This window comes from Paracoccidioides brasiliensis (genome assembly GCF_000150735.1).
Source record: "Paracoccidioides brasiliensis Pb18 unplaced genomic scaffold supercont2.7, whole genome shotgun sequence".
Classification (NCBI taxonomy): Eukaryota; Fungi; Ascomycota; class Eurotiomycetes; order Onygenales; family Ajellomycetaceae; genus Paracoccidioides; species Paracoccidioides brasiliensis.
This window is the reverse complement of record NW_011371364.1, coordinates 615,681-639,543: the sequence shown is the minus strand read 5'-3', so window position 1 is coordinate 639,543 and position 23,863 is coordinate 615,681. Positions and strand designations below refer to the sequence as shown.

The window sequence follows — 23,863 nt, the reverse complement described above, 5'->3', positions numbered from 1 at the left end:
CGCTCTGCTTCTGTCCTGCAAAAGCGTTGCGCATTGTGTTGACACTCTGTCACGTTATTACCGCGAGCAAATTGCCAGCCTAGAAATTCCTAGATCAACAAAGGCAGACAATGGCTCAACAGCTGGGAGGTGTTCCCTCGCCTTGCCAAGGAGTTGGTCCTTTGTACAAGCCAGATGGAGAGAAGCCAACAGCCACGGTCTCACAGGTTGTCGACTACGACAATGTTCATGTCCTGCCGCAGACTCCTCAGTTGATCGCATTGTTGACGCAAGTTACTTGATTTTATCTCCTCCTCGTTTAGTTTCCCACGGGCTAACGAATTGATATTTAAAGCATGATAAGGGACGCTCGTACAGATAGAGCAGACTTCATCTTTTACTCAAATAGGATCATACGCTTGTTGGTGGAGGAAGGCTTAAATCACCTACCCGTTGTTGAGCAATCTGTAACCACACCAGTTGGCCGGTCTTACGTGGGAGTCAGATTCCAAGGGAAAATCTGCGGCGTATCAATCATGAGGGCTGGAGAAGCTATGGAACAGGGCTTGCGTGATTGTTGTAGATCTGTTCGCATTGGAAAAATATTGATTCAAAGAGACGATGATACATGGCAGCCAAAACTCTTCTACGAGAAGCTTCCGGAAGACATTGCAAGTAGATGGGTGCTACTTCTGGATCCAATGTTTGCAACTGGTTCGAACGAATACTCAGTCTGCCCCAAACGTAGTTTATGCTTACAATCTGTACAGGTGGCTCCGCGACGATGGCAGTCGATGTATTGAAGTCGAAGGCAGTACCTGAAGATCGAATTCTCTTTTTAAACCTCATAGCAAGCCCGTCGGGGGTTGCAGACTTCGCTCGAAGGTACCCTAAGCTGCGAATAGTCACCGCCTTTATTGACCAAGGCCTTGATGATAAGAAGTTAGTAAAGCTTACGTCCAACTATCATGATTTTCAGTTATATCTAACATCAAAACCAGGTATATTATTCCTGGCTTGGGAGACTTTGGCGACCGATACTACACATTATAGATGAGAAACAAGAGCTTCAATTTATACTCATATATAACAAGGCGCTGTCCTAATTCCTCCCAACAACTAATGAATATCGCTCCCGTGATCTGCCCTAGGATATTTCATTTCGCGCTGGACCCGGGGATTTTCAAAGTCGTATCCAAGAGAGAAACAACTGTGGGCAGGGATAAGGTGGGTTGGTGTCGTGGGACTGAATGACGGTTAGGCGTGTTAAACCATTTTCAATGGCAGTGGAACCTCCAGATGCTACTGCTGTATATTTTTCGCTGATGAATCCCTTTTCCTTCCCATGCCAAGATGATTTCTGAAAGTAAATCCACCCACCATCGAATGCAATTTTAAGGATGAGTATCCATCGCACCCAGAACGCTCCTTTAGGGGAGGTGTCTGGGAAGGTAGAATATTTGTGATTTCTAACGAAGCTTCTCGTCAATAATCATCGAGGCCAGCTTCAGCCTGGCCAAGTTCATCTCTGTCAGCTCCGCGTCTCACAGGCCCCGGAGATCCATCAGTTGCTCCGCGTGTGGTAGTCTCCATATCGTTGCCGGCAGCATGCTTAGCAACCGCATCACAGGCATCGATCCAATCCGAGTAAACATCGACGGCAGCGGAGAGATCTAAAGAAGGATTGGGATCCATCAGTGGCAGAACAAAATAGAGTACATCGTAATTGGGATACTCTCTCACAATTAATGCCCGTCTGGAAACGCTGGCCACATATCTTACACGACAGGTTTCCCAGGCCCAATTTCTTATCAAGCTTCACTACTACACAGTTCTCATGGTTGCAGAACAGACAAGAAAACGTGGTTGGAAGAGGTTCTTTCTGCACCGCGGTTAGCAAACAACCCGTGTTGCATCTGCGGAAAAGGCGCATTAACTTGCCTTCTTGGGCCCAACCGGTTTGCGGCTCGACTTCTTGCGCTTGCCCTAGACAACACACAAAACAACCTATAATCAGTGGACGCAGCACAAATTGAGGGTTTAGGCGCCTATCAATCAGAAGAAAGAGGGGCTGGGAAAGACTCAGTCTACCATAATTTAGCCAGTTCGCAGAGAGCTATTTCTGATGCGCAAGCGAGTCGTTGATCTGAATAGCACACCGAGATTCAAAGAGAGCATAAGTAGAACATGCGGGTTTTGTGTATTGTTCTCTGAGAATTATGCAATGGATGAAGAAGATGAGGGTGAGGGTCAGGAGGGTCAGGAATGTCAGGATGAGGATGGGGATGAGGATGAAGATGATGTCAACACGTTCTTATGAATTTCAGGTCTGCCCGGGGTGGTGTCCCGAGGCCGGGGAACTATTAATGGTGGATACTACTCCGGGTGTCGGACACACTTCCATCACGTGATCTGCTTTCCACCATAGAGTCATTTTCGTAGCATGCAAACTCTGCAATCAATCAAGCTTGCCACTCTGTTAGATTTATATATCAAATTCAATATACAATATATCTAACTAGAAATAAAGCTTAGAATCTTATTATTTTTTACCTGTTACATTTATTGAATAGACAATTATTTAACTTTATAGGTTTTTGTTATTTGAATTTGTAAAATATTAATAAACTTCATAATGTTATAGTAATTATAATACTCTTAGATATGTCAAAATAAAATATTTTTAATCTAGTATAAATTGATTTAATTTAATTAAATATTGTGATATTAAAAAATGATTTGATTTAAAATTTAGTTAGTTAAAATATAGTAATTTTATAATCTATTTATTTAAATAATTTACTTTTTTAAAAATTATATTAAAATTAAGATTTTAGTAATTAAAAGATTATATATATAAAGTAAAAATACTGTTTTAATAATAATATAAAACAACTAAGTTTAAATATTATATAAATAAAATAAAAATATTATTTTAATAATATAAAAATTAGTATAATAAATTTTAAGTATAAAATATTTAAAATATAGTTTTTTATAATATTTTTCTATTTATAAAAGTATTAATATATAAAAAAATATTTTTTATCTTTTATAATATTTACACTTTATTTTTATACTAGTTTTATATTACTAAAATATTATATCAATTTTATTTATAAAATATTTTTATTATTAAAGCTTTATTTTAATATTTTATATTATTTAAATAGTATTTTTATTATTTTTATATAAATATTTTACTATTAAAATTTATTATTTATTATAAAATCTTTTAAATATTATATTATTCTAAAATAAAATTTATAATTATATATTTAAAGTTATATTTGTTGATTAAATTTATAAAATAAATAAATTTTAATTTAAATAAATATTATAATCTTTAACTATATATATTTAAATTTAAAAAAATAATAATAATTTATATTATTAAGATAATATTTTAATTATTATTTTATAAATCTATTATTAAAGCTTTATTTTTATTATTTTTATAAGTTTTTTTTATTAATAAAAATTTAAATTTATATTAATTTTTTTCTCTTTTTTAATAATTTTTATATTTTTATATATATTAATTTATTAATTATTAATTATATTATTTTTTATAAAATTTAAAATTTATATTAAATTATTTATTATTTAAAAAATATATTTAACTTTTATCAATAATAACTAATTAATAAGTATTAAAAATTTTATAATTTAAAATAATTACAAATTAATATTAATATAAATATTTAAAAGTAAATTAAAAAATAAAAATTAAATAAAAAATATTTAATATTATAACTTTTGAAAAAAAGAATATTTAATTTAAAACTATTTATATAAATAAATTATTTAGATAAATAAGTGAAAAATCAATTAGATAAAATAATAATTTAAAAAAATTTTAATTTAAAAAAAGTTTTTATTCTAAATAAAAAAGTTATATTAAAATCTTTGAATTTGAATAGATTAATAAGAGAAAATCTTTTTATTATATATATCAAGATAATATTTAACAAATATGCTATTTCTTTTAGATTCTTAGTTCACTTTGAAGTAAATAAATTAATTTTTATATTACATTCACAAGATAGCCAAATCCTAGTTTATGTTAGGGAGCGAATGCGAGCTGCATAAGAAGGAAACTCTCTGCGTTGCTAACTGCTATATAACGAAATACTAAGCTTGATGGGATGAAAGGGCGTTACGTTATAAAAACCCGCATGGTCGTTTGGTCATGTGATGAGGGTTAGGCCTAATCGGGCGCCGAGCTTAATCCGACATCGAGTCTAACCGGGCGCTCAGTCGGGCTCAGTCGGGCGCTGAGCCTAACAGTTTATATAGATCAGTATTATAGTCATTGACTACTTATCTCAGATGAAGAAGGAGAAGAAGAAGAAGAAGAAGAAGAAGAATAATAAAAATTTTGTTTTGAATTTATATGCAGCAATGTCCAACTGTATGTCAGATTTTTGAGATAAAAAAAAGCTTTTTGAACAAAAAGAAATGAATGTGTTGAAGATAGTTGAGTTGAATATTTAATGATGGATTTATGTTAAAGCTAGTTAACTACTTCTCTGGAGATTAGAAATCTAAGTTGAAAAAGGATGTATAAGAATGTATAATAGAATGGCAAGCCTACTAGAATTCATGGAATTATTGTTAGTCAAAATTCCCGGGGAGTGGCCACAAGATCGGATGTTCATCTCAATGTTTTCCTCTGGCAGAGATGTTCAACCTACGAGGTTACTCCATCCTGACTTGTACAACGGGAGAGTTCTGTGGCAACTTCGGAGGCAAGGAGAGGAGGTACTTGGGTGTACTGTGCATACTCTGTGCATATTGTAAGGTACATAACTTATTATTACATTTTTACATACATACGTGTACTATAGGTACGAAGCAATAGGTACCCTCCTGCGTACACCCATTCTGTGTTGATACATCCTAGGTACCTCGTATAGTTAATCATTTCTCCGCAATTAAAAGTAAAAAGCTCAACACTTTGGAAAGCTTCGTCACACTCTTGCTCTCTCTATATCTCTCACGTACTCATACACTCACACACTCTCTCCCCTCTATCGTTTTACACTCCAGGTTTCAATCCATGGTCAAATATTATTCCTTTGCCGTTAGCGTCTGTACTGTACGTTCTCGTAACCAGTTCAACGCCCAATCTTTGTGCAGCTGAAGGTCATCCATACATATCCTGTTTCTGCGCCGTTAACTTAACAACCAATTCATCCTCCATTGGATCAACCATTTCTGGATTTCTGATTCTTCACCCCTCCCTCTTCTATCCTATCCCATCAGTCTTTCCCCAGTCTCTCTTCTCTTGGTTGTAAACGCTACTATAAATACCCGAACCAAAAACGAATCCATTCTGGCAGATCGCGACGAACATGCCACCACCCCCGAAGCAACGGAAGATTGCCATTGTCGGCAGCAGATCAGTGGGTATGTACACAGATAAATTGCCAGCTTGGTCAAAACACTTTTGTTTTCTTGCATGTGTTAACTTTTGTGTCCCGGGGTGTTAACAGGAAAATCCTCTCTTACTGTCCGGTTCGTCGATGGCGTGTTCGTCGAGAGCTATTACCCCACGATCGAGAATACATTCAGCAGCACCATCAAATACAAGGGCCAGGATTTCGCCACGGAGATCGTGGACACTGCTGGCCAGGACGAATACAGTATCCTGAATTCGAAGCATTTTATTGGCATTCATGGCTATATCATTGTTTACTCAGTCGCGTCGCGCCCTTCCTTCGACATGGTTAAAGTAATTCGGGACAAAATCCTTAACCATCTGGTAATTGTTGCAAAATCTCTTCTTATTTTCAAATATATATACTCTCTCTATATATACGGTTCTGGCTGTTCAATTCAAATGCTAACTCATCAACGATTATACCACAGGGAGCGGACTGGGTACCTCTAGTGATTGTCGGAAACAAAAGCGATCTCAGACCAGACGTGCGACAGGTTACCGAAGAAGAAGGAAAGAAACTAGGAGAGGAATTTAACTGTGCCTGGACCGAGGCAAGCGCCCGGCTAGATGAAAACGTCTCCAAAGCTTTTGATCTGATGATTGCTGAAGTCGAGAAGTCGCAGAACCCGACCGAACCTGACCGGGGGAACAGCAAATGCACCATTATGTAACAACATTAGAGACCAGTCATGAGATAATGCCTTTTTGAAAGTTGCTTTTCATGTTATTTATTTAATTTTTTTTCCCTTTTCATTTTCATTTTCGCTTTCCTTTACAGTTTCATTTGTTTGTATAGCCAACACAGGTTACAATGGCTAGGATGACCGGTTTGTTCAAGTGAAAGAGACTCTTAGGATTCCAGGGTCCCGGGAATGTGTGACATTCTGGAACGTATTCCCATGAACCTCCATCATTTCTTTTTCTTATTCTTCTTTGCTTTTTTTGGGATTTTTAGTTTTCTTTGGAGTCGCCCTTCCACTGTATTACTCGCTCAAGATTACAGGTTTCAGGGATCGGTATTTGTTGCTGTTCTTATGGTTATAATTCGAGAAATCGACAAACCGAAGCTTTCATATTGGTGTATTTTTATGCCTGGTCTTCCCTATAGTATTTGTCTTTTCTTTTTTCTATTTCTTTTTTTTAATTTATTTTTATTTAATTTTTTTTTATTGCGAGTACGGCAGCATAGACGACTGTTCCTATTGAGGCGCACCAAATGAATTTTATTTTTTTAATTTAATACACATTGCATTTCCAGCTTCTAGTCAATCAGTGCATTTGTAATGGGCATTCACAGACGCATTTGTTAGAAAGCAGAGCCTTAACCACTCTCCACACGTTATAGCCTCTGCTCTCTTTCTCTCTATCCTTCTTTTTTATCCCCTCCCATCTAGCAGAGATATCTAGGCATATTGCAGAGAAATTGTACAAACGTTGGTTAGATCAACTCCAACCCTGTGCACGGGCCAGGCCCTAATAATATATATATCCTCTCTTTCTTTTCCCCTCTATTTTTTTCTGGGCGACAAAACATCCTACCAAAGTTCCCTTTATTATAGCCAACATATCAAATCCCTACAGCCCCTGGCAATCCCGTCCCCTCGTCCGCTACCACCAGTCCTCGTAATATCTCTTTCCTCAGGGAACCATCCAGTGGACTCCAGACCCAGTTGTGGAAAACTTCCTTGAACGGTTACACGGTTACAATAGCGACTAAGAACACCCGCTTTCCAAAACTTCGTCGCCATGCTTGACATCGCGGACTTTGTCCATGGACCTACTCCTGAGAAGATCTCAGAGAGCCAAGAGCGGTTAAGGGAGAATCAGCGACGTCGCGGTGCCCCGGTGGAGGCTGTAGACGAGGTTGTTGCCCTGTTCAAAATTGCTCGTGAAGGTAAGGCTGAATTAATCTACCACTTAAATCTACTTTACGTCTTTATTATCTATCGTATATTTCTGCATTGAACTTGCAGCTTACGTTTTGCTCCCTTATCATAGCGCGCTATGAGGTTACTCAGATAGGCGAAAAGATCAATAAGGTTCAAAAGGAGATTGGGAAAAAGAAGAAGGTTGGCTCTCTTCCACCCAGAGATACCGTACCGGTACTAACAATTATCGTGTTTTGTCCAGAACAAAGAAGATGTGTCTGATCTGATTGCGGAAAAAGTGGAGCTCGGGAAACAAAAGAAGGACGCTGATGCATTGGCTACGGAGAAAGAATTGTTAAGAGACCAAAAGCTCAGGACCATCGGAAATTATGTCCACGAAGATGTTCCCACCAGCCAGAACGAGGTTGATAGTCCTATGGTTTTTTTTGCTCCTGCTGTCTGAAACCAATACACTAACAAGCAATGGATTTTTCGATTAGGACGACAACGCAATTCTCTCGTCATGGGCGCCAGAAGGGTTCAAAGAAGAGAAGCCGGCCTTCTGCCTTTCACACGACGACATCCTTCATCGCTTGGATGGCTTTGACCAAAAACGCGGCACCAAGATCTTTGGGCATCGAGGGTATTGTCTCATCAACTATGGCCTTCTCTTGAATCTTGCTCTGGTAAATTACGGGCTGGAGTTTCTGTTCAAGAAGAAGTACACCCTCAACCAGCCGCCTTACTTTATGCTGAAGCAGTTTATGGCAAAGACAGCTCAGCTTGAGCAGTTCGATGAGGAGTTATACAAGGTCACGGAGAATGAAGACAAGGCATCGGAGAGATATCTGATTGCAACTTCTGAACAGCCTCTGTCTGCTTTACATAGCGGAGAATGGCTTCATGATACCGATCTTCCCATCAAATATGCTGGTTATAGCACTTGCTACAGAAAGGAGGCTGGCTCTCACGGCAAAGAGGTAATGGGGATTTTCCGTGTGCATCAATTTGAAAAGGTAAGTTTCGACAACTTATGCATGAAGACTTCCTGGGATGCGAGGCTGACACTACCGTGTATATAGATAGAACAATTTGTGATAACCAAACCTGAGGATTCTTGGGATTCCTTCAAGGATATGATGAAGAATTCAGAGGAATTTTACCAATCTCTCGGTCTACCATATCGAGTTGTCGATATTGTTTCTGGTGCGCTGAATAATGCCGCGTCAAGGAAGAATGACTTGGAAGCATGGTTTCCCTCCCAGGGCACATACAAGGAGTTAGTCTCGTGCTCGAACTGCACCGACTACCAATCCCGAGCATTGGAGATACGATATCGAGCAAAGAAGGATTCCGCCGATGAGAAGGACTGCAGCGACGAGAATAAGAAGACTTACGTTCACGCATTAAACGCTACCCTGTGTGCCACAGAGCGCACGCTGTGCTGTCTCTTGGAAAACTATCAAACAGAAACGGTGAGTTTGCAAAGGGCTGCTCCATTACTGCCTATCTCAAAAACATAGCCACTAACCTAGATCCCCCTTTTCCCCTTTTGTATAGGGTATCATCGTTCCCGAAGTCTTGCGGAAGTATATCCCGGGTCAGCCTACTGAAATTCTGTATACTAAGGATCTGGTTGAGAAATCCAGCGCGGATAAGTCCAAGTCGAAAAACAAACAGAATCCTGGGCCGAATAATGGTTGTGTCATCCAGGAGATGCAGAACTTGAAGGTATAAGGGGAAGGGCGGGGATATGTGTACTGGGCAGATATTGCATCGTACTCTCTGTTCGTATGACGGAGCAAGTGACTTCAGTTTCAACATTTTATATAGAATCTCATTTCATGTTTCCGCTACGTCTAAACGAGATAGATATCTAAGATACCACTGAAGTACTGGAAAGCAATTGCTTGGAATGAATGAATGTAGTAAAAAAGTGTTGTGTCAAATAAAAATAACTTAAATATACAATCTTTAACCCACTTCCATCCATAATAAACAGATACCATTAGACATTTGGCAATTTATTTACTTGTAACTAGTCATTACATTAGAGATTAAAAATATCTCCAAGCTCCAACCGGCGAATCGGACTGGTAACTCTGATTTATCTTGGTGGGCGCATAGTTAGTTTTTAACTATTTACCTTCCTCGCCTCTGAACCTTAAAATGAACAACCTTAGATCCAACGGAACACTTTTATTCTGAATCGCTTCTCGTTTCTTCCAGGTTGAAAGGTTGAGCTAATTGTAAGAATACCTCCCATTCCATTCTATTGACTATGGCGTCCGCCGCAAGAGATATCAGAAACAACCAGGAAAGGCTCGCTCGATATGTTTCTCGCAGTTTGAGCTTTTCTACCTCCCCCACCGCAATTTTCCACTCCCCGCCATCGAGTTACGGCATGGTGCAAGCCGCAAATGCAGCAGCGCTTAAACCACTAAAGCCGTTCGCATCAGGTGACATTAAAATATTGCTGCTGGAAAACGTAAATCAGACGGGAAGAGATATTCTGTCAAAACAGGGCTATCAGGTTGAGTTTCTAAAGTCTTCGTTACCAGAGGATGAACTGATTGAGAAGATTCGGTTTGTTTACAGTCACACCCTTCTTCTTCTCCTCCAGAGATAAACCAGAAAAGAAAGAAAGAAAGAAAGAAAGAAAAGAAAACAAACAAGGGCTAATCCAAACCTTTTCTTAAAGGGAGGTACATGTCATTGGCATACGATCAAAGACCAAGCTGACTGCACGGGTGCTCAAAGAGGCTCGCAATCTCATTGTCATCGGCTGCTTCTGTATCGGAACCAACCAAGTCGATCTCCAGTATGCTGCTACCCATGGCATAGCCGTTTTCAATTCACCCTTCAGCAACTCACGCAGTGTTGCGGAGTTGGTCATCAGTGAGATCATTGCGCTGGCTCGTCAACTATGCGATAGGTCAAGCGAAATGCACAATGGGATGTGGAATAAAGTGAGCAGTAAATGCTGGGAGGTGCGGGGGAAGACGCTTGGTGAGTTGACAGGAGAATGACGTGCCCTGTCTTAGGTGAAAGGCAACAGCTTACATATATATGTTATTCTATGCTTAGGAATCGTGGGCTACGGCCACATTGGATCCCAGTTGTCCGTACTAGCAGACGCAATGGGCATGAATGTGATCTACTACGACGTTGTCAATCTGATGGCGATGGGAACGGCGCGACAAGTCCCCACCCTGGATGACCTTCTCAAAGAGGCCGACTTTGTCAGCTTACACGTCCCAGAACTCCCTGAGACCAAGAATATGATCGGTCCGGAACAGCTGAGCCAGATGAAGCGAGGAAGCTATCTTATTAACGCCAGCCGCGGAACCGTCGTTGACATCCCTGCCTTGATCCATAAAATGCGAACTGGAGCAATTGCTGGAGCTGCGCTTGATGTCTATCCCAACGAACCAGCGGGTAATGGTGACTATTTCAACAATGATCTCAATCAATGGAGCACGGACTTGAGGAGCTTGAAGAACTTGATTCTGACGCCACATATTGGCGGGAGCACTGAGGAAGCACAGAGCGCGATTGGCATTGAGGTTGCTGAGGCGCTCGTGCGCTATGTAAATGAAGGTGTGACTGTAGGGGCTGTCAATATGCCCGAGGTGAATCTGCGGTCGTTGACGATTGAAGAGCCCAATCACGGACGAGTCAATGCTCCCCCTGTTTTTCCATATTTACTTTTGAAATCTCTATCAGATAACTAACTTATATGTGCGAATTAGGTCATCTTCATCCATCAGAATATTCCTGGCGTGCTCCGGAAGGGTAAATCAAGGCTTCCCTCTTCCCTCGAAGCCCCATCTGAAGACCTCTCCTTCCGGCTCTCTCTTTGCTAACAATCACTCCTAGTGAACGAAATCCTTGGCGATCACAATGTTGATAAACAGATGACAGATAGTCGCGGCGACGTAAGCAAACATATTCCTCTAAAACTAGACGGTGTGGCAATTGATGCATTTGGAACCCGTGCTAACAGGACGGGATAGGTTGCATATCTGATGGCAGATATCAGCGACGTTAGTACCAGTGATATTAAGGATCTGTATGAAAAACTCGAGAGTTTGCCATGTATGAATCAAAACCCCCCTTGGTGTTTATATTATGAAGGACGAGACTAGACTGACAATTATTCTAAATGCGTAGCTCGAATCATGACACGAATCTTATATTAACTAAAAATATCGATTTAACACGTACACATATTTATCTACCCAACGAAGTTTACTAGGGAGTGTGAATTACCCGGGACGGCAAACGTGCCACATACGTCTAGATATTATCTGAATATGTAATTTTTTTTTTTTAAATTTCTGTACGTCTCTCAACAGCCAATGTTCATATTTTCGCGTTGGAAACGGGGATTTAGAAAACTTGGGCCAGCGCAAATGTTCATATACATGTAGCAGAGCATGAAAAGTAACTTAGACGAGTAGTTCCTTAAATGTCTTTTATCTACCTCTTATCTTTCAGTAATGCCATTGAATTGTTCACTTGGTAATTAGTACATATAATAAATGGGAGAATGATATGTTATTTTGCAAATTTATTGAAATACCCTTTCTCCTCATTTTACAAGCCCAAACTCCAATGAAAACATAAGTGATGTAAATCGGTACCAATGGAAACGCAGAGTCTCTTAAAACGACGTCTATGCCATTGCAGTGTGCTTCAACCGAGACTCGAGAACAGGAACTCGAGTACTTAAAGGGAAAATGGAGAGAACAAGAGTGCTGACGAATCATTGTTGTGCCGCCCATTGATGACCATAGAGATCATTGCCGGTGGTCATAGTAAGGATTGGTCTCCCTTGACCGGGTCCTATCTCGAAATTCCTGACTACGACTTCGCCTCCTCGAACGATCCCGATCATAATCTCGCATTTCCACAGGATCTCTTCGTCCATCATCGCGGCCCCTGCCGCGGTCAGAATGCCCATTGTAATCTGGAACATACGAGTCCAAGCCACCTTCCCTGCGAGGTGGATGGCCGTCTCGTCTGGATTCGGGACGACTGTCTCCGCGCCACCCTTGCCCGCCAGCCCATGGTTGATGTGAAGCCACAGGTGGTTTGGGAGGTAGCGTTGAATCCCTTTGCCAAGCTTGGAGGTGTCCACGAGGCTCATCTGACACCTGTCTTCTGTGGCCCTGTGCGACGTCATTGATGCGACTGTCAAAGGGTCGCCGACTAGCCCCAGGAACCCCATTTGCAGGAGGGCCACGGGCTGCACCGGGTATTCGACTAGATTTTTGATCGGAGGCCTGTCTAGATCCTGATCCCGAGGACCATTCGCCATTGGGTCCCATCCCAACTGACCCTCCAGCCGGTGCAGGAGGTAATGCAGCTTTTTGCCCACGAAATTTCCGCCTGTCTAACTCGTGGGAGTCTTCAAACACGGGTATTTCGCCAGGACGGGCTGGTAATGGAGGATTACGGAAGAAGGGATGCTGTAGAGCGTCGATTGCATTGATCCTTTTTCGCCAATCTAGTTTAAGAAGCTCGTTTAGAAGAGAGATAACTCCCGGTCCTTGTCTGTGGGACATATTAGAATCACTAGCATCCGAATTTTATTGAGGGAAATATAAATTTTCGAAACGAACTCTTTGAAAACAGTGGCAAGAGTGCCGTGTTTGTTGCCGAAGGATTTCACACCATCACAACCAGGTAATGAACTCCAACCCGGCATATTTTCTTCTGTTGGGGAACCGACAAGACTGAAGATGAGATGAGCCTGATTTATGTCACTGCTACCTGCAAGGATTGGCTTCCCCTTAAACATTTCACCAAACACACAGCTGGGTGAGAAATTAGTATCCGTGAAGGACTGTCTCCGTTAAATATAAGGACTCTTACCCAACACCCCACATATCAATTGCCGTAGTATACTTCCGAAGCTGAAGTAGAAGTTCCGGTGGTCTATACCATCGAGTTACAACTAACGTTGTGTAGTCTCTCATAGCTTCTCCGCCTCCTTTGCCTGGCTGTGGAGGCGGTTCATCATATGGCCTAGCAAGGCCGAAGTCTGCAATTTGGAGGATCCCTTTATTGTTGATAAGGAGATTCGCCGCTATTTGCACTGTTAGCTTGTGGCGTATCGGCCAGCGGGGAAATCCTTAATCTAACCTTTCATATCACGATGCAGGATTTTATTCTAAACAATCAGTTACTTAGGAAATACAAGGCATGATCACAGGAGTTAATGTACTTCATGTAAATACCGTAAACCTTCAAGGAGCTGTAGCATATAGCACTTGATCTGGGGCTCGGTGAAGTGGACGCTGGGGTTTTCTAACAGGCCGGAAAGGTCGTGCTCCATATATGGAGTGACCATGTACATGCTAGGCTTTTTCCTTCCCTCCCCTTTTAAAATTATGAGCACCGCTCTGACGAAAGAACAGGAGACAAAAACGAAAACCAACCTCGAGGGCGTTCGACAGCCATTTCCTGAAGCCGAAGAATATTAGGATGAGACAGCATCTTCAGAAGTTTGATTTCTCGCAACGCTGTTATGGGAAACTAGCGAAGGTGCGTTAGAAGAAGACCCCAGTCTCCAGTGCAATTAACTTACCCCATCCTTCTCATTATGCATTAATATCTTTTTCAGTGCAACTATGGCGCCGGATTTTTTGGAGCGTGCTTTGTACACCTCTCTAGTATGCGCATATTAGATTCCCATTCATCAAAAGAACCGTCATTTCTGACATACCCAAATGTGCCTTCTCCCAACTTCCCCAGAAAATCAAACTCACGAATACTCAAACAACCGTGAAAACGCGGATTCCCGCAGTTGTCGCGTTCCAGAGGAACTCTAGATTGAGGTGAGGAGTTGGGAATGACCATATTGTCCAATCTTAACAAAGTCCTATGAAGGACTTGGAGTTTGTATTTTAGTTAACTCTCCCGGTAGGAGCAACTCTCATTTGAGCTCTCCTAGACAGCGGCAACAGAACAACAGGGGCACCTCTATGGCTTCAGCTCGTCTATGGGGTGGTCAGATGTAGTTTGAGCGGACATTGGATCTCAACGATGTGGGGGGGGGGGGGGGGGGAAATCAAGGATGCAGATGGGTTTCGACAACGAAAGGCAGAATATTTCAGGGTTCCGCAAAGCGCAGCTCGAAGCTTCCGAAGCTGTTATAAAAGTTCTCTGGTATAGCTATAGGGGAGCGAATATTGCGCTCGATTCAACTCCGGAGAGGTATATAGGGTTGGGTTGTCTGATTGACCGTGGATCAAAAGCATTTAGCGTTTGATTTCTGCCAGCTCAGAAGGTCCATAAACAATGCTCTGGTGATATGCGCTCTAAAAGATGTCTCTGATTGCCACACCGAGATTGTTGAACAGCAACAGTAGCGTTGAGATGTGAATCAAAACTGCGGCGCAAAACGCGACCGATGATCGCAGCGGGAAGTGAGAGCAAAATACGCTAGACCCTAAGTGGACGCAAGTTGAATAGTTAACTATCATGTGATCTCATTCAATTACCTAATCACATCCTTCTCTCCTCTTTGGACTGACTCATCTGAACTCGTTCAATCCGCGGCAGTAGAAGAACAGAAGTATAATCAGCCAATTGCTTGTTCCAACCGTGTCCCTCATAGTCCGTTTAAAGGTATGCTTCCTTGGAATTGATACTGCTTTCACATCTCACTAACTCGTATATGCGGGAAGAAAGCTATTGGATTGGATCCCTCGAGCCATGCCTTCCAATCACCCCATTAAGATTCCACCAGTTCGGCCGCTCTACCGGTTTGCCGCAACTTCTCTTGGGGCTAGCATGTGGTTCTTCGTACGTTGAATGTACCAAATCCAAATGCGGACCCCCCAAATACTTGTCATTTTCTGACCTGTCTCATCTGGGATGTTATAGTTGATGTATCGCGCAAAGAAAGACGGTCCTGCGCTGCTTGGTTGGAAGCATCCTTGGGAGCATTGAATAGACTTTTCGATTACGATATACCGTGGAGCAACAGAAAGGGGGAATTGACAACAACCTGGAGCCCTAGTCGGATGGAGTCCTGCGGTGTTTAGCTCTTTAGAACCATACGCAAAAAATGTGTTTTTAAGGTGTGAGACTGCAGTGCGATATATCGGGCTATACACTTTAAACGGAAAGAAAGGAGTTGAGAATTCCATTTTACCGGATGCTATAGGTAGCATGTATTATGAGTTATAAGTATCTGTATCATATTGCTCTATTCCCACTTTGTATTCAGTATAACACGCTTGCACGGCAATTGAAATATATTGCTTGAAGGCCTTGCATCAGGAAGGACATTCGGTCATGCAAATTGGAATCGGTGTAAGCACCTATCCTCGGTGGTCCTTTTCACCAAGGAATGTTCGTATACATAACGCTCTATATTCTAGAAAATGTACGATGTCTCCCTCAAAGAAAACAGTACCAAGAATACGCTAAAAGAGTGCATAGATATATGGCAAGACCATCTCCCAATACCACTATGTTTCCTCAAGCAAAACTTTATACCGTCGCCGTTGCTTCGCCTGATCTGGACGATACCAGCAGTGAATATATCCAACAAGACGGGCCAGCCTAGGGAAAAGTTGCCGTTCCCCGATCCATGCGATAGCAAATCCAACAAGCGCAATGGCCAGGATCCAAACTTTGAACCAGGTAGACATCTCCGTGAGTTGCATGAAATTGAACAGCCATTTGGCTGGTTCGAAAAGCATATACGTAGAGAAAAGAAATGTTACGATGATGGTAACAACAAAAGGAACTGCACAATTTGATCAGCTTCTGGTAAAATTTAATCGTTATAGTCAAACCGAAACACAATCAAGGACAGGAATATTGACGAACCATTCGAAGTCATCGGCTGCCTAAATGGGCGCCCCACGTTGAGTACAGGCCCGGAAAATATATACTCGAAGCATGACAAAAGGAAAAGCGCTGTGTTTTGGGAGTTTGCCACGTTGGTGTCGTTCGAGTTTCGTGTCGGGGGTATATACCTGAAGCAAGAGAAACGTCGTTAGGTCCTGGATTTCGGAAGTCTAGATGAAAATTCTTACCAGTCCTGTAGCTGTACCGTTTCAAACGCAACGGCCTGCACTATAATGCAAATACCAATCTGACCAAGAAGCGGAACCAGCACTTTACGGCAAACTAGATTTGATGTCGGTGCTTTGCGGCCAAGGGTTGGGCTCGGTCCGGTCCAACCCACTAAACAGAGGTTAATGAGGCTTCTACAATAGGGGCCCGTGGCAGGTAGATCTCACTGAATATTGCAATCGGTAATATCAAGAGAAGATCAATGAATAAGAACTATTACCGGTTAGCAATGGCAAGCCAAATATGGCATCTGGTTTTTAACCCACCTGGAAGTCTCCCAAATTCGATGCAGATGCATACAGGAAGCTCACAGAGGTAAATTGTATTGCGGAATATAAGCTCATAAATTTGAAGCAGCAGAAGCTCGTGACCAGCGCCGCCCTTCCTTCTCTACGCTGCATTAGTACAGAGCTTGACATCGGCGGCGCAATGAACAACTTACTTGATAACTTTCGGAACGCAGGATATATCAAACACTCGACTAGTGAAGGGGGCTGCCACTGATGCCTCTGCCTCAGAAAGAGAAATACCGACATCCGCAGCCTTCAGCGCTCCACAGTCATTTGCCCCATCACCGCAAAACCCGCAAGAGTAATCTAGAGACTGGAGTTTTTCGACTAGCTCATGCTTCTCATCAGGTGACATGCGGGCGAAGACTTGGCCATGAACAAGCAGCTGGTTGAAATGTGTCAGGCTAGGGTTCTTTCTTCGTTCGCAGTGAGGGAACGTACTTTATTTAGGACTTCCACGGATCCATAATCAACAATCCATCGAAATACATCACCACTAACTGCTATGGAGTATTTGGGTGGTTGGTAATATCGGTAAGGTATTGATAAGTCGTTTCCATCGAGAGTCGAAAGTGGCTATAAATTTGTTAAGACGATGAGTTGCCACTAGATACATAAATCGACATACCGTGAGAGTGTTTTCGTCAAGTTGATAGGAAGCATCTTCCGTGCTCTCCCAGCTCAGGCGGGCACCCGGATCAAAAGAATTGCCTGTAAAATGGTAAGCATCAAACCGGAACGTATCATAGAGTTTACTTACCTGCTACAAAACGGGGTATAAAGCATGGGCCGGAGGCATCTATAATACCACATTCGCGGGCAACACTGACACCTGTCAAAATATTATCTCCGGTACACATGATACTACGGATATGTGCTTGATTTAGATCGGCAATGACATCTTTGGTGGTAGGTTTCAGTTTGTTCTCGAAGATAATGAACCCCGTAAATTCGAGATATGACTCGGCCTCCGGTCGAGTCAACTTTTGGACTTTCATCCAACTCAGTTTCTTGATATATTTTGTTGCACAGGCAATCACGCGGAAACCTCGATGGGTGTAAAAGCTAAGCAGATTTTCGAAATCGGGAGGTACTACAGACAATATTAACATGGAAACAGGGTTTAATTGCATTAATATACTAACAACTTTCGGGGAGGCATATATCCTTCATGCATTCTGGTGCCCCTTTCACGAAAATATAGGCACCGGGATCCCCAAACCGTCGAGTTATAACACTTGACCGGCGAAGTTGAGAGACAAATTCGAATAACCGAAGAACGCCAAGTTCGAACGGTTTACCCTATCAGATAGATCGTTAGTCCACCCAAAATCAAAATATTCCAGATATACACTTACATCTGGTTCATTCTCATTATCGTCGAGAGAAAACCCAGCTGGAGGCCTGGCGATGGATGGAGAAATATAATCGTGTTCCGAGTCGAAATCTGTAGCATTATGGTTCCCTTCTTCAAACGACCACCCAGTAAACTGAAACATTTTCACATCTAAGGGGTCTCCAATCAGCTCTCCATTTACTATGCGTAAAGAGTGACACGTCGCCATCGTATAGAGGATCTCTCTGTGCGCACGGAAGTCCACGGTAGGATCCCTTTCATTCGACCGGCGAGGAATGATAGCTGATTGTTTCGGAAGTAGGTCACTGAATCTAGTAGGCCAAATAAAGTCAGTTGGCCTCACCGGATGAATTACGTGTGCTGGGAAATTTATCTACCTTAAGTCTGGTTGGCGTATAACCCTGACCCCTAAGACATCAAGGCCGTCCTCTGTAAGAGTCCCGGTCTTATCAAAACAAACAACGTTGAGCTTCCCACCAACATTAACCCTAGAGACATTTTTAGCATGGATTAATTATACGAACTACCGACATAATTTAATAGCATACCTTTGAGGGCTAATGCAAAATATTTGCTGCTTTTTGAGTCTAGAAAGAGCAAAATTTGTTCCGATTGATAAAGTAGCAGGCAACGCAGGTGGAATAACAATGGTGATAAGGTCCAGAGCACGAATGATAATGATATGCCACGGAAGCTGGCCTAATAGTTAGATCAAAGCTTTCTAATCAAGGATGTGATCACATACCCCCAATCGAACAAAATTTATGAATGATGCGATAAATCCAAAAGTAGCAATAATTCCCATAACTAATATATATCGGAAAGAATCTCGGTAAAATTTAAAGCCAGATGGCTTCGGGAAAAGCATTGAGCGAACAAGGGCACCCTTAGTTGTATTAAACCCAGTTCGTATAACCATTGCCAGCGCGACAGCTTCGTCGCCTTGAGGGTCCTGTGGGCGTCTAGCTCTTATTATCCTCGTTCCGCAGAAAAGAGAATGTTTTGCCACACTAGGTTGAACAGATGGCGCACTTATGTCCAGTGCAGCAAGAGCTTCATTTGTGGCAGGAGTTTTTGCAACGGGGACGGATTCGCCTAGGTTTGGTTAGGAGGGTACTTTTCAGAAGAGGTCAGGGATGACTGACCTGTCAGCATGCTCTCATTAACGATGCAGTCTCCCGATAGAAGGAGGCAATCGCATGGAACCTGAGTAAGGGACGGGTCGGAGACCTCATACACATCCCCTGGAACCAACTCACGAGACCGAATTGATCTCCCTATTCAGAATGGTAAGTCATATTGTTTTGAAGATTAGGCATATAAACAGAGATATGATATGAGTCGTAGGAAAAGAAAGTCATACAAAACCCGCTCCTTAATACCCGGATATCGCATTCGAAGTGAGCGATTTCGCTTAGACGACGCATTGTCTGATATGTTAAGTTAGATCAAACCCTTGAAATTGTATATTTAGAGAAATATACCGATCTAGTCTCTATAGTGGTTGCAGTAATACTGAAGACCGAGATAAGAAAAATGCAGATGGCATAATAATAATATTCATCCAAAAACCAGAGAATCAAGCTGGCAATTTGAAAAATGTAAAATGGATGGAAGGCCTGCAAAGCAAAATTAGCGGGTGAAAGGGATCGTCATACCAGATGAACGCACCTCGTCAACTGTGATTTGCGGAATGCTTTTCTGTTTGATTTCTATAACGTTTGATCCAAATACTTGCTCTCTAAAATCCCGCTCCTCCGCCGCCAATCCAGCTCGTAAAGCTTTAATGTTTGTCCAAGTTGGATCCTTCCAGCCGGTGCACTGTAGGAATTGGTCCTCAGTAATATGGTAGTAAAATCGAATATAGCGATAATCCAAGAATCGTAGATATGGAAGCACCGGATCATATTCATCACCAAACGCAGGAGAGTCGACTTCCTTGTTTGGGACACCGAAGACTGTTGACAAAGGACGGCTATATGGTTGACTTGTGACCTCATGGATCATGAATTGCCCCCATTGATCCTGCCTCGTTTCAGTACTGGAAAACTAATTTAATTATCATAATCCAAAAATGACCTTACCTCAACTGCAGTCCATTGACATTGACATAATGGCACTGGTGTGCCGATTAGTCTCACGCGCCATCGAGGAAGCCACCGGAAGAGCAGATACCCTAGACCACACGATAGTATACAAATAGCCATGTACGTAATATAGCCGGAAACACTGGTGTTGAATCCTGCAATGACCGCAGTCAGGTCCTCAGTGGCGATATATATTTTCTGGCAAGTTGTTTGGCCAAGCTGTGGCCGCCTCATAGAAGCCTTGGACGAGTTATATCGGTGAAGCAATGGCTCATCGAAAGAATCTCGCGGGTGAGAATCCATTGAACGACGAGTTGGGCTTTGTGGGGCCTCTACATCACCCTCATACTCCTCCTCATAGCCGTTAAGTTCCTCATCTTCGTCTTCAACGGCATCGGTAACCGCCCGCTCTGGCGCCTCTGGGCTTTCATGGAAGTAGGTGAAGCTGTGTTGCGAGTCACGTCGAGATTGGCGGGGGACAAAGGAGGCAACGCTGGAGGGAATGCTTTCCGAAACAGGCCCAGCATAGATCTGTCCATACGTTAAAATAGATTCTCTCTGTGTCTCCCACAGTAGTCTTTTTAGATCCGGGACAGCTTGCAGGTGAGACTACTCACCTCTTCATGGGCCATTTCAACATCCGATATTATACTCGCGCTCCTAATAAAACAAACAACCAGTCAAACGAAACCATACCTTAACGCTGGCAATATATAAGGGAGTTACCTGCTTCTCACGGAGCGCCGTCGATATATGGTTGAAGATACAGTAGGTGGCTCATGGCCACCTCCCGTATCTCCTCCGTTCAACGACATCCCCGGTCTCGCCATGGTTAAAGCGCGAGACGCATTAACTATTTAGCCAAAGAGTAGCGCAACGTCATTCTGGTAGGCACATTTTCGTTCGGGGATGTACCGTAGATACAGTATGATGATATCACAAATCAAGAACGCAGGTTTCGGGACCAGTAAATTTGTAAATGTATAAATGCACAGTAGTAGAATAGAATGCCAGTTCCGCAGTGTATGTATGTTGGTTGAATGTTAGCCGAACTTCAAGCTCAATCCTGTGGCTTTTTTGCTTTTTGCGCGGGAGCTTATCATCATGTGACTCCCGATAACGACCCTTGAGCCCGCTCTTGGATTGACGGCGTATGGAAGTGCTCTGATCTGTCCGGGTTGAATGAACTACTCTGGAGTACCGACAGCAACAAGTATTACGCTGCAGTATTATTATTGTATTCAAGTGTTCCACAATCATCTGGTTACTTTGTGCAAGCGGGAGGGATGATACATGAAGTTAGTTATTGGTAACTAAGTTATTGTACACGAAGCCTATATTGCGATAAATACATCGCACCCAAAATATGAAGTAAATCATTATAAATAGATTACAGCCCCATGTATGCTCCGTGTTGTTATATCCAATATGGTTAAATTAAATGGAATTATATTGCGTGTATTCGTTTCAAACAAAAAAGGAAAAAGACAAAGAAAAATGCCCGTTTCTCTCTTAACTAACTACCTTCTTGTGCTGACTGAGCAAACAACGTCCTTCTTGCGCCAAGACCCCTCCTCAACCAAAATCCGCGCTAAGCCTCCTTGGTGAGTCAATCCATTAACATTTTCAAGAAAAACTCAGCGCCAATATCAACCACGAACCATCAACCCGCCAACTTCTTCACTGCTTCTCTTCCATCTCCCATCTCCCATCTCCTCTCTTCTCCCTCCGCATCTCACTGTCACTCTCTCTATCTCTCTCTCACTCACTCACACGTCCCTTATCTCTCCCTCTCTGTGTTCCCCTTCAGATTTCACGTCCCACTTCTCTTTTTATCTGTCACCTATCCTGCAAGGAAAGATGGCGGAGCCTATCAGAAACAAGAAAGTGGACTTTCCCACAGCTCCGTAAGTCGTGTATCCTGCTTTTAGCTTTTTGGCACCTCTTTTTTTATGTGCATTTCTCAAGGGACTTTCTTTTCTGACTGCTATCCTTGTTCGTCAACAGCACTCCCCAAAATACCCCGGCCAACAATGCACCCATCTCCTCCCACGCTCAACAGCCAGGTGTCGCCAGCATTAAAGAAGGTGCGTTTTTTGTTTTTGCCCTTTTGCTTTCTTTTCTTTCTTTTCTTTTTTTCTTCTCTTTGTTTTCCCTCCTGAATGTAGTGTTTTGCCGGGACAACCAACTGACATGAAAAATGTTTAGAGGACCTCGACCGTGCAGCAGCTGCGTCGATATTTGCGCAAAACCCAAAACTGGTGTCAATGATTCAGGGAAAATTGGGCTCTTTAGTCGGTCGATCGTCCGGTTATGTCGAGTCCCTCCCTGCTTCAATTCGCCGTCGCGTGGCAGGCCTGAAAGGCATCCAGAAGGAACATTCGAAACTTGAGGTAGAATTCCAACAAAAGGTTCTTGAGCTAGAAAAGGAATACTTCGCCAAGTTTGAGCCTCTATACAGCAAACGTGCAACAATCGTTAACGGGAATAGTGAACCCACTGAAGACGAAGTTAAGGCTGGTAAACGAGCTGATGAAGACGACGATGAGGAAACCAAGGCTGAAGAGGAACCCAAAACGGATGATGGTGAAACCTTGGTTGCTGCTGGTATTCCCGAGTTTTGGTTATCCGCCATGAAGAACCATATCTCTCTCTCTGAGATGATCACTGACAGAGATGAGGAGGCTCTGAAGCACTTGACGGACATCCGCATGGAGTATCTTGAGCGTCCAGGATTCCGCCTGGTTTTCGAGTTCGCCGAAAACGAGTTCTTCACAAACAAAACCATCACCAAGACCTATTACTACCAGGAAGAAAGTGGGTACGGTGGTGATTTCATCTATGATCACGCTGATGGAGATGAGATTGAATGGAAGGAAGGCAAAGACCTCACTGTTAGATACGAGAGCAAAAAGCAGCGAAATAAGAGTAAGGAACCTCTATCATCATAAAAATCTATAATATTATTGTTGAGTCCTAATGATCTTTTTTTGTTTGTCGATATAGGCACCAAGCAGACCCGTATAGTGAAGGTTAAGGTTCCCACCGATTCATTCTTCAACTTCTTTTCCCCGCCAAACCCACCGACCAAGGAAAACGATGATGTAGCGTCCGACATAGAAGAACGGTTGGAGCTGGACTATCAACTCGGTGAAGATATCAAAGAAAAGCTTATTCCCCGAGCAGTTGACTGGTTCACCGGGGAGGCACTTCAGTTTGAGGAGTTCGATGAGGATCTGGATATGGATGACTTCGATGATGATGATGAGGATGACGACGACGATGACGATGACGATGATCGGAAGTCGGATGGGGCTTTGGATGAGGAGACTGATGAAGAGGTAAGATGATCCAAGAATTTGTTCTTATTTAATATCCCACCCGTCTAGCTAAGCTAACCTCGATTAACAGGAGGATGGATCGAAGCCCAAGAAAGAGGCTGCCGAATGCAAGCAGAGCTAGACAAGGTTTTGTTTGTCTCCACGGGTGGATCCTAAATGCTTCTGATGTCTTTATCCCTTCACTTTTTTTTTTTTTTTTCCCTTCTACTTTCCATTTAATCCACATGCGTTCTAAGTCCTTTTATGCTACTTCGATACGATCATGTGAATTTTCTTTGTTTGAGTTGTTCCTCTACACGTTAAGATCCAAATTAATATTCCACACCTACAAAACGGATGTCCACTTTCCCATGCATTTGCCCTTTTTGATTATATTTTTTCCTATATCGCTGTTGT

At 42.4% G+C, this 23,863-nt stretch overlaps 8 protein-coding genes across 8 annotated transcripts; 5 read left to right on the top strand and 3 right to left on the bottom strand.

Annotated features, from left to right (window-relative positions):
* Nucleotides 1-110: 110 nt before the first annotated feature.
* PADG_05901 (uracil phosphoribosyltransferase) lies at nt 111-1,032 on the top strand (the record flags this gene model as incomplete). Its single annotated transcript, XM_010763163.1, has 4 exons — nt 111-262; nt 335-693; nt 750-921; nt 981-1,032. 4 exons carry the CDS (start codon nt 111-113, stop codon nt 1,030-1,032), a joined length of 735 nt encoding a protein of 244 aa, XP_010761465.1.
* A 432-nt stretch (nt 1,033-1,464) lies between these two features.
* PADG_05900 (uncharacterized protein) lies at nt 1,465-1,912 on the bottom strand (the record flags this gene model as incomplete). The annotated part of the gene is made up of 2 exons (XM_010762954.1): nt 1,465-1,652; nt 1,723-1,912. The coding sequence occupies 2 exons, from the start codon at nt 1,910-1,912 to the stop codon at nt 1,465-1,467; spliced, it is 378 nt and encodes a 125-aa protein (XP_010761256.1).
* A 3,424-nt stretch (nt 1,913-5,336) lies between these two features.
* Nucleotides 5,337-6,096, top strand: PADG_05898 (uncharacterized protein; the record flags this gene model as incomplete). Its single annotated transcript, XM_010763162.1, has 3 exons — nt 5,337-5,391; nt 5,478-5,746; nt 5,854-6,096. The coding sequence occupies 3 exons, from the start codon at nt 5,337-5,339 to the stop codon at nt 6,094-6,096; spliced, it is 567 nt and encodes a 188-aa protein (XP_010761464.1).
* A 1,075-nt stretch (nt 6,097-7,171) lies between these two features.
* Nucleotides 7,172-9,030, top strand: PADG_05897 (serine-tRNA ligase; the record flags this gene model as incomplete). Its single annotated transcript, XM_010763161.1, has 6 exons — nt 7,172-7,319; nt 7,424-7,494; nt 7,556-7,717; nt 7,794-8,309; nt 8,376-8,768; nt 8,854-9,030. The coding sequence occupies 6 exons, from the start codon at nt 7,172-7,174 to the stop codon at nt 9,028-9,030; spliced, it is 1,467 nt and encodes a 488-aa protein (XP_010761463.1).
* A 544-nt stretch (nt 9,031-9,574) lies between these two features.
* On the top strand, nt 9,575-11,551 carry PADG_05896 (phosphoglycerate dehydrogenase; the record flags this gene model as incomplete). Its single annotated transcript, XM_010762953.1, has 7 exons — nt 9,575-9,879; nt 9,995-10,302; nt 10,381-10,970; nt 11,046-11,088; nt 11,173-11,231; nt 11,310-11,365; nt 11,467-11,551. The coding sequence occupies 7 exons, from the start codon at nt 9,575-9,577 to the stop codon at nt 11,549-11,551; spliced, it is 1,446 nt and encodes a 481-aa protein (XP_010761255.1).
* A 544-nt stretch (nt 11,552-12,095) lies between these two features.
* On the bottom strand, nt 12,096-14,160 carry PADG_05895 (CMGC/CDK protein kinase; the record flags this gene model as incomplete). Its single annotated transcript, XM_010763160.1, has 8 exons — nt 12,096-12,852; nt 12,921-13,115; nt 13,174-13,387; nt 13,444-13,471; nt 13,526-13,680; nt 13,740-13,836; nt 13,889-13,970; nt 14,027-14,160. 8 exons carry the CDS (start codon nt 14,158-14,160, stop codon nt 12,096-12,098), a joined length of 1,662 nt encoding a protein of 553 aa, XP_010761462.1.
* A 1,619-nt stretch (nt 14,161-15,779) lies between these two features.
* Nucleotides 15,780-20,956, bottom strand: PADG_05894 (uncharacterized protein; the record flags this gene model as incomplete). The annotated part of the gene is made up of 21 exons (XM_010762952.1): nt 15,780-16,060; nt 16,144-16,292; nt 16,353-16,503; nt 16,560-16,605; nt 16,659-16,782; nt 16,835-17,067; nt 17,124-17,258; nt 17,311-17,393; nt 17,443-17,775; nt 17,828-17,984; nt 18,041-18,350; nt 18,417-18,527; nt 18,588-18,733; nt 18,785-19,134; nt 19,185-19,316; nt 19,403-19,469; nt 19,524-19,658; nt 19,711-20,064; nt 20,124-20,657; nt 20,744-20,786; nt 20,853-20,956. 21 exons carry the CDS (start codon nt 20,954-20,956, stop codon nt 15,780-15,782), a joined length of 3,978 nt encoding a protein of 1,325 aa, XP_010761254.1.
* Nucleotides 20,957-21,986: 1,030 nt separating this feature from the next.
* PADG_05893 (histone chaperone NAP1) lies at nt 21,987-23,588 on the top strand (the record flags this gene model as incomplete). Its single annotated transcript, XM_010763159.1, has 5 exons — nt 21,987-22,033; nt 22,134-22,213; nt 22,335-23,054; nt 23,133-23,467; nt 23,538-23,588. 5 exons carry the CDS (start codon nt 21,987-21,989, stop codon nt 23,586-23,588), a joined length of 1,233 nt encoding a protein of 410 aa, XP_010761461.1.
* Between the last annotated feature and the right edge of the window lie 275 nt (nt 23,589-23,863).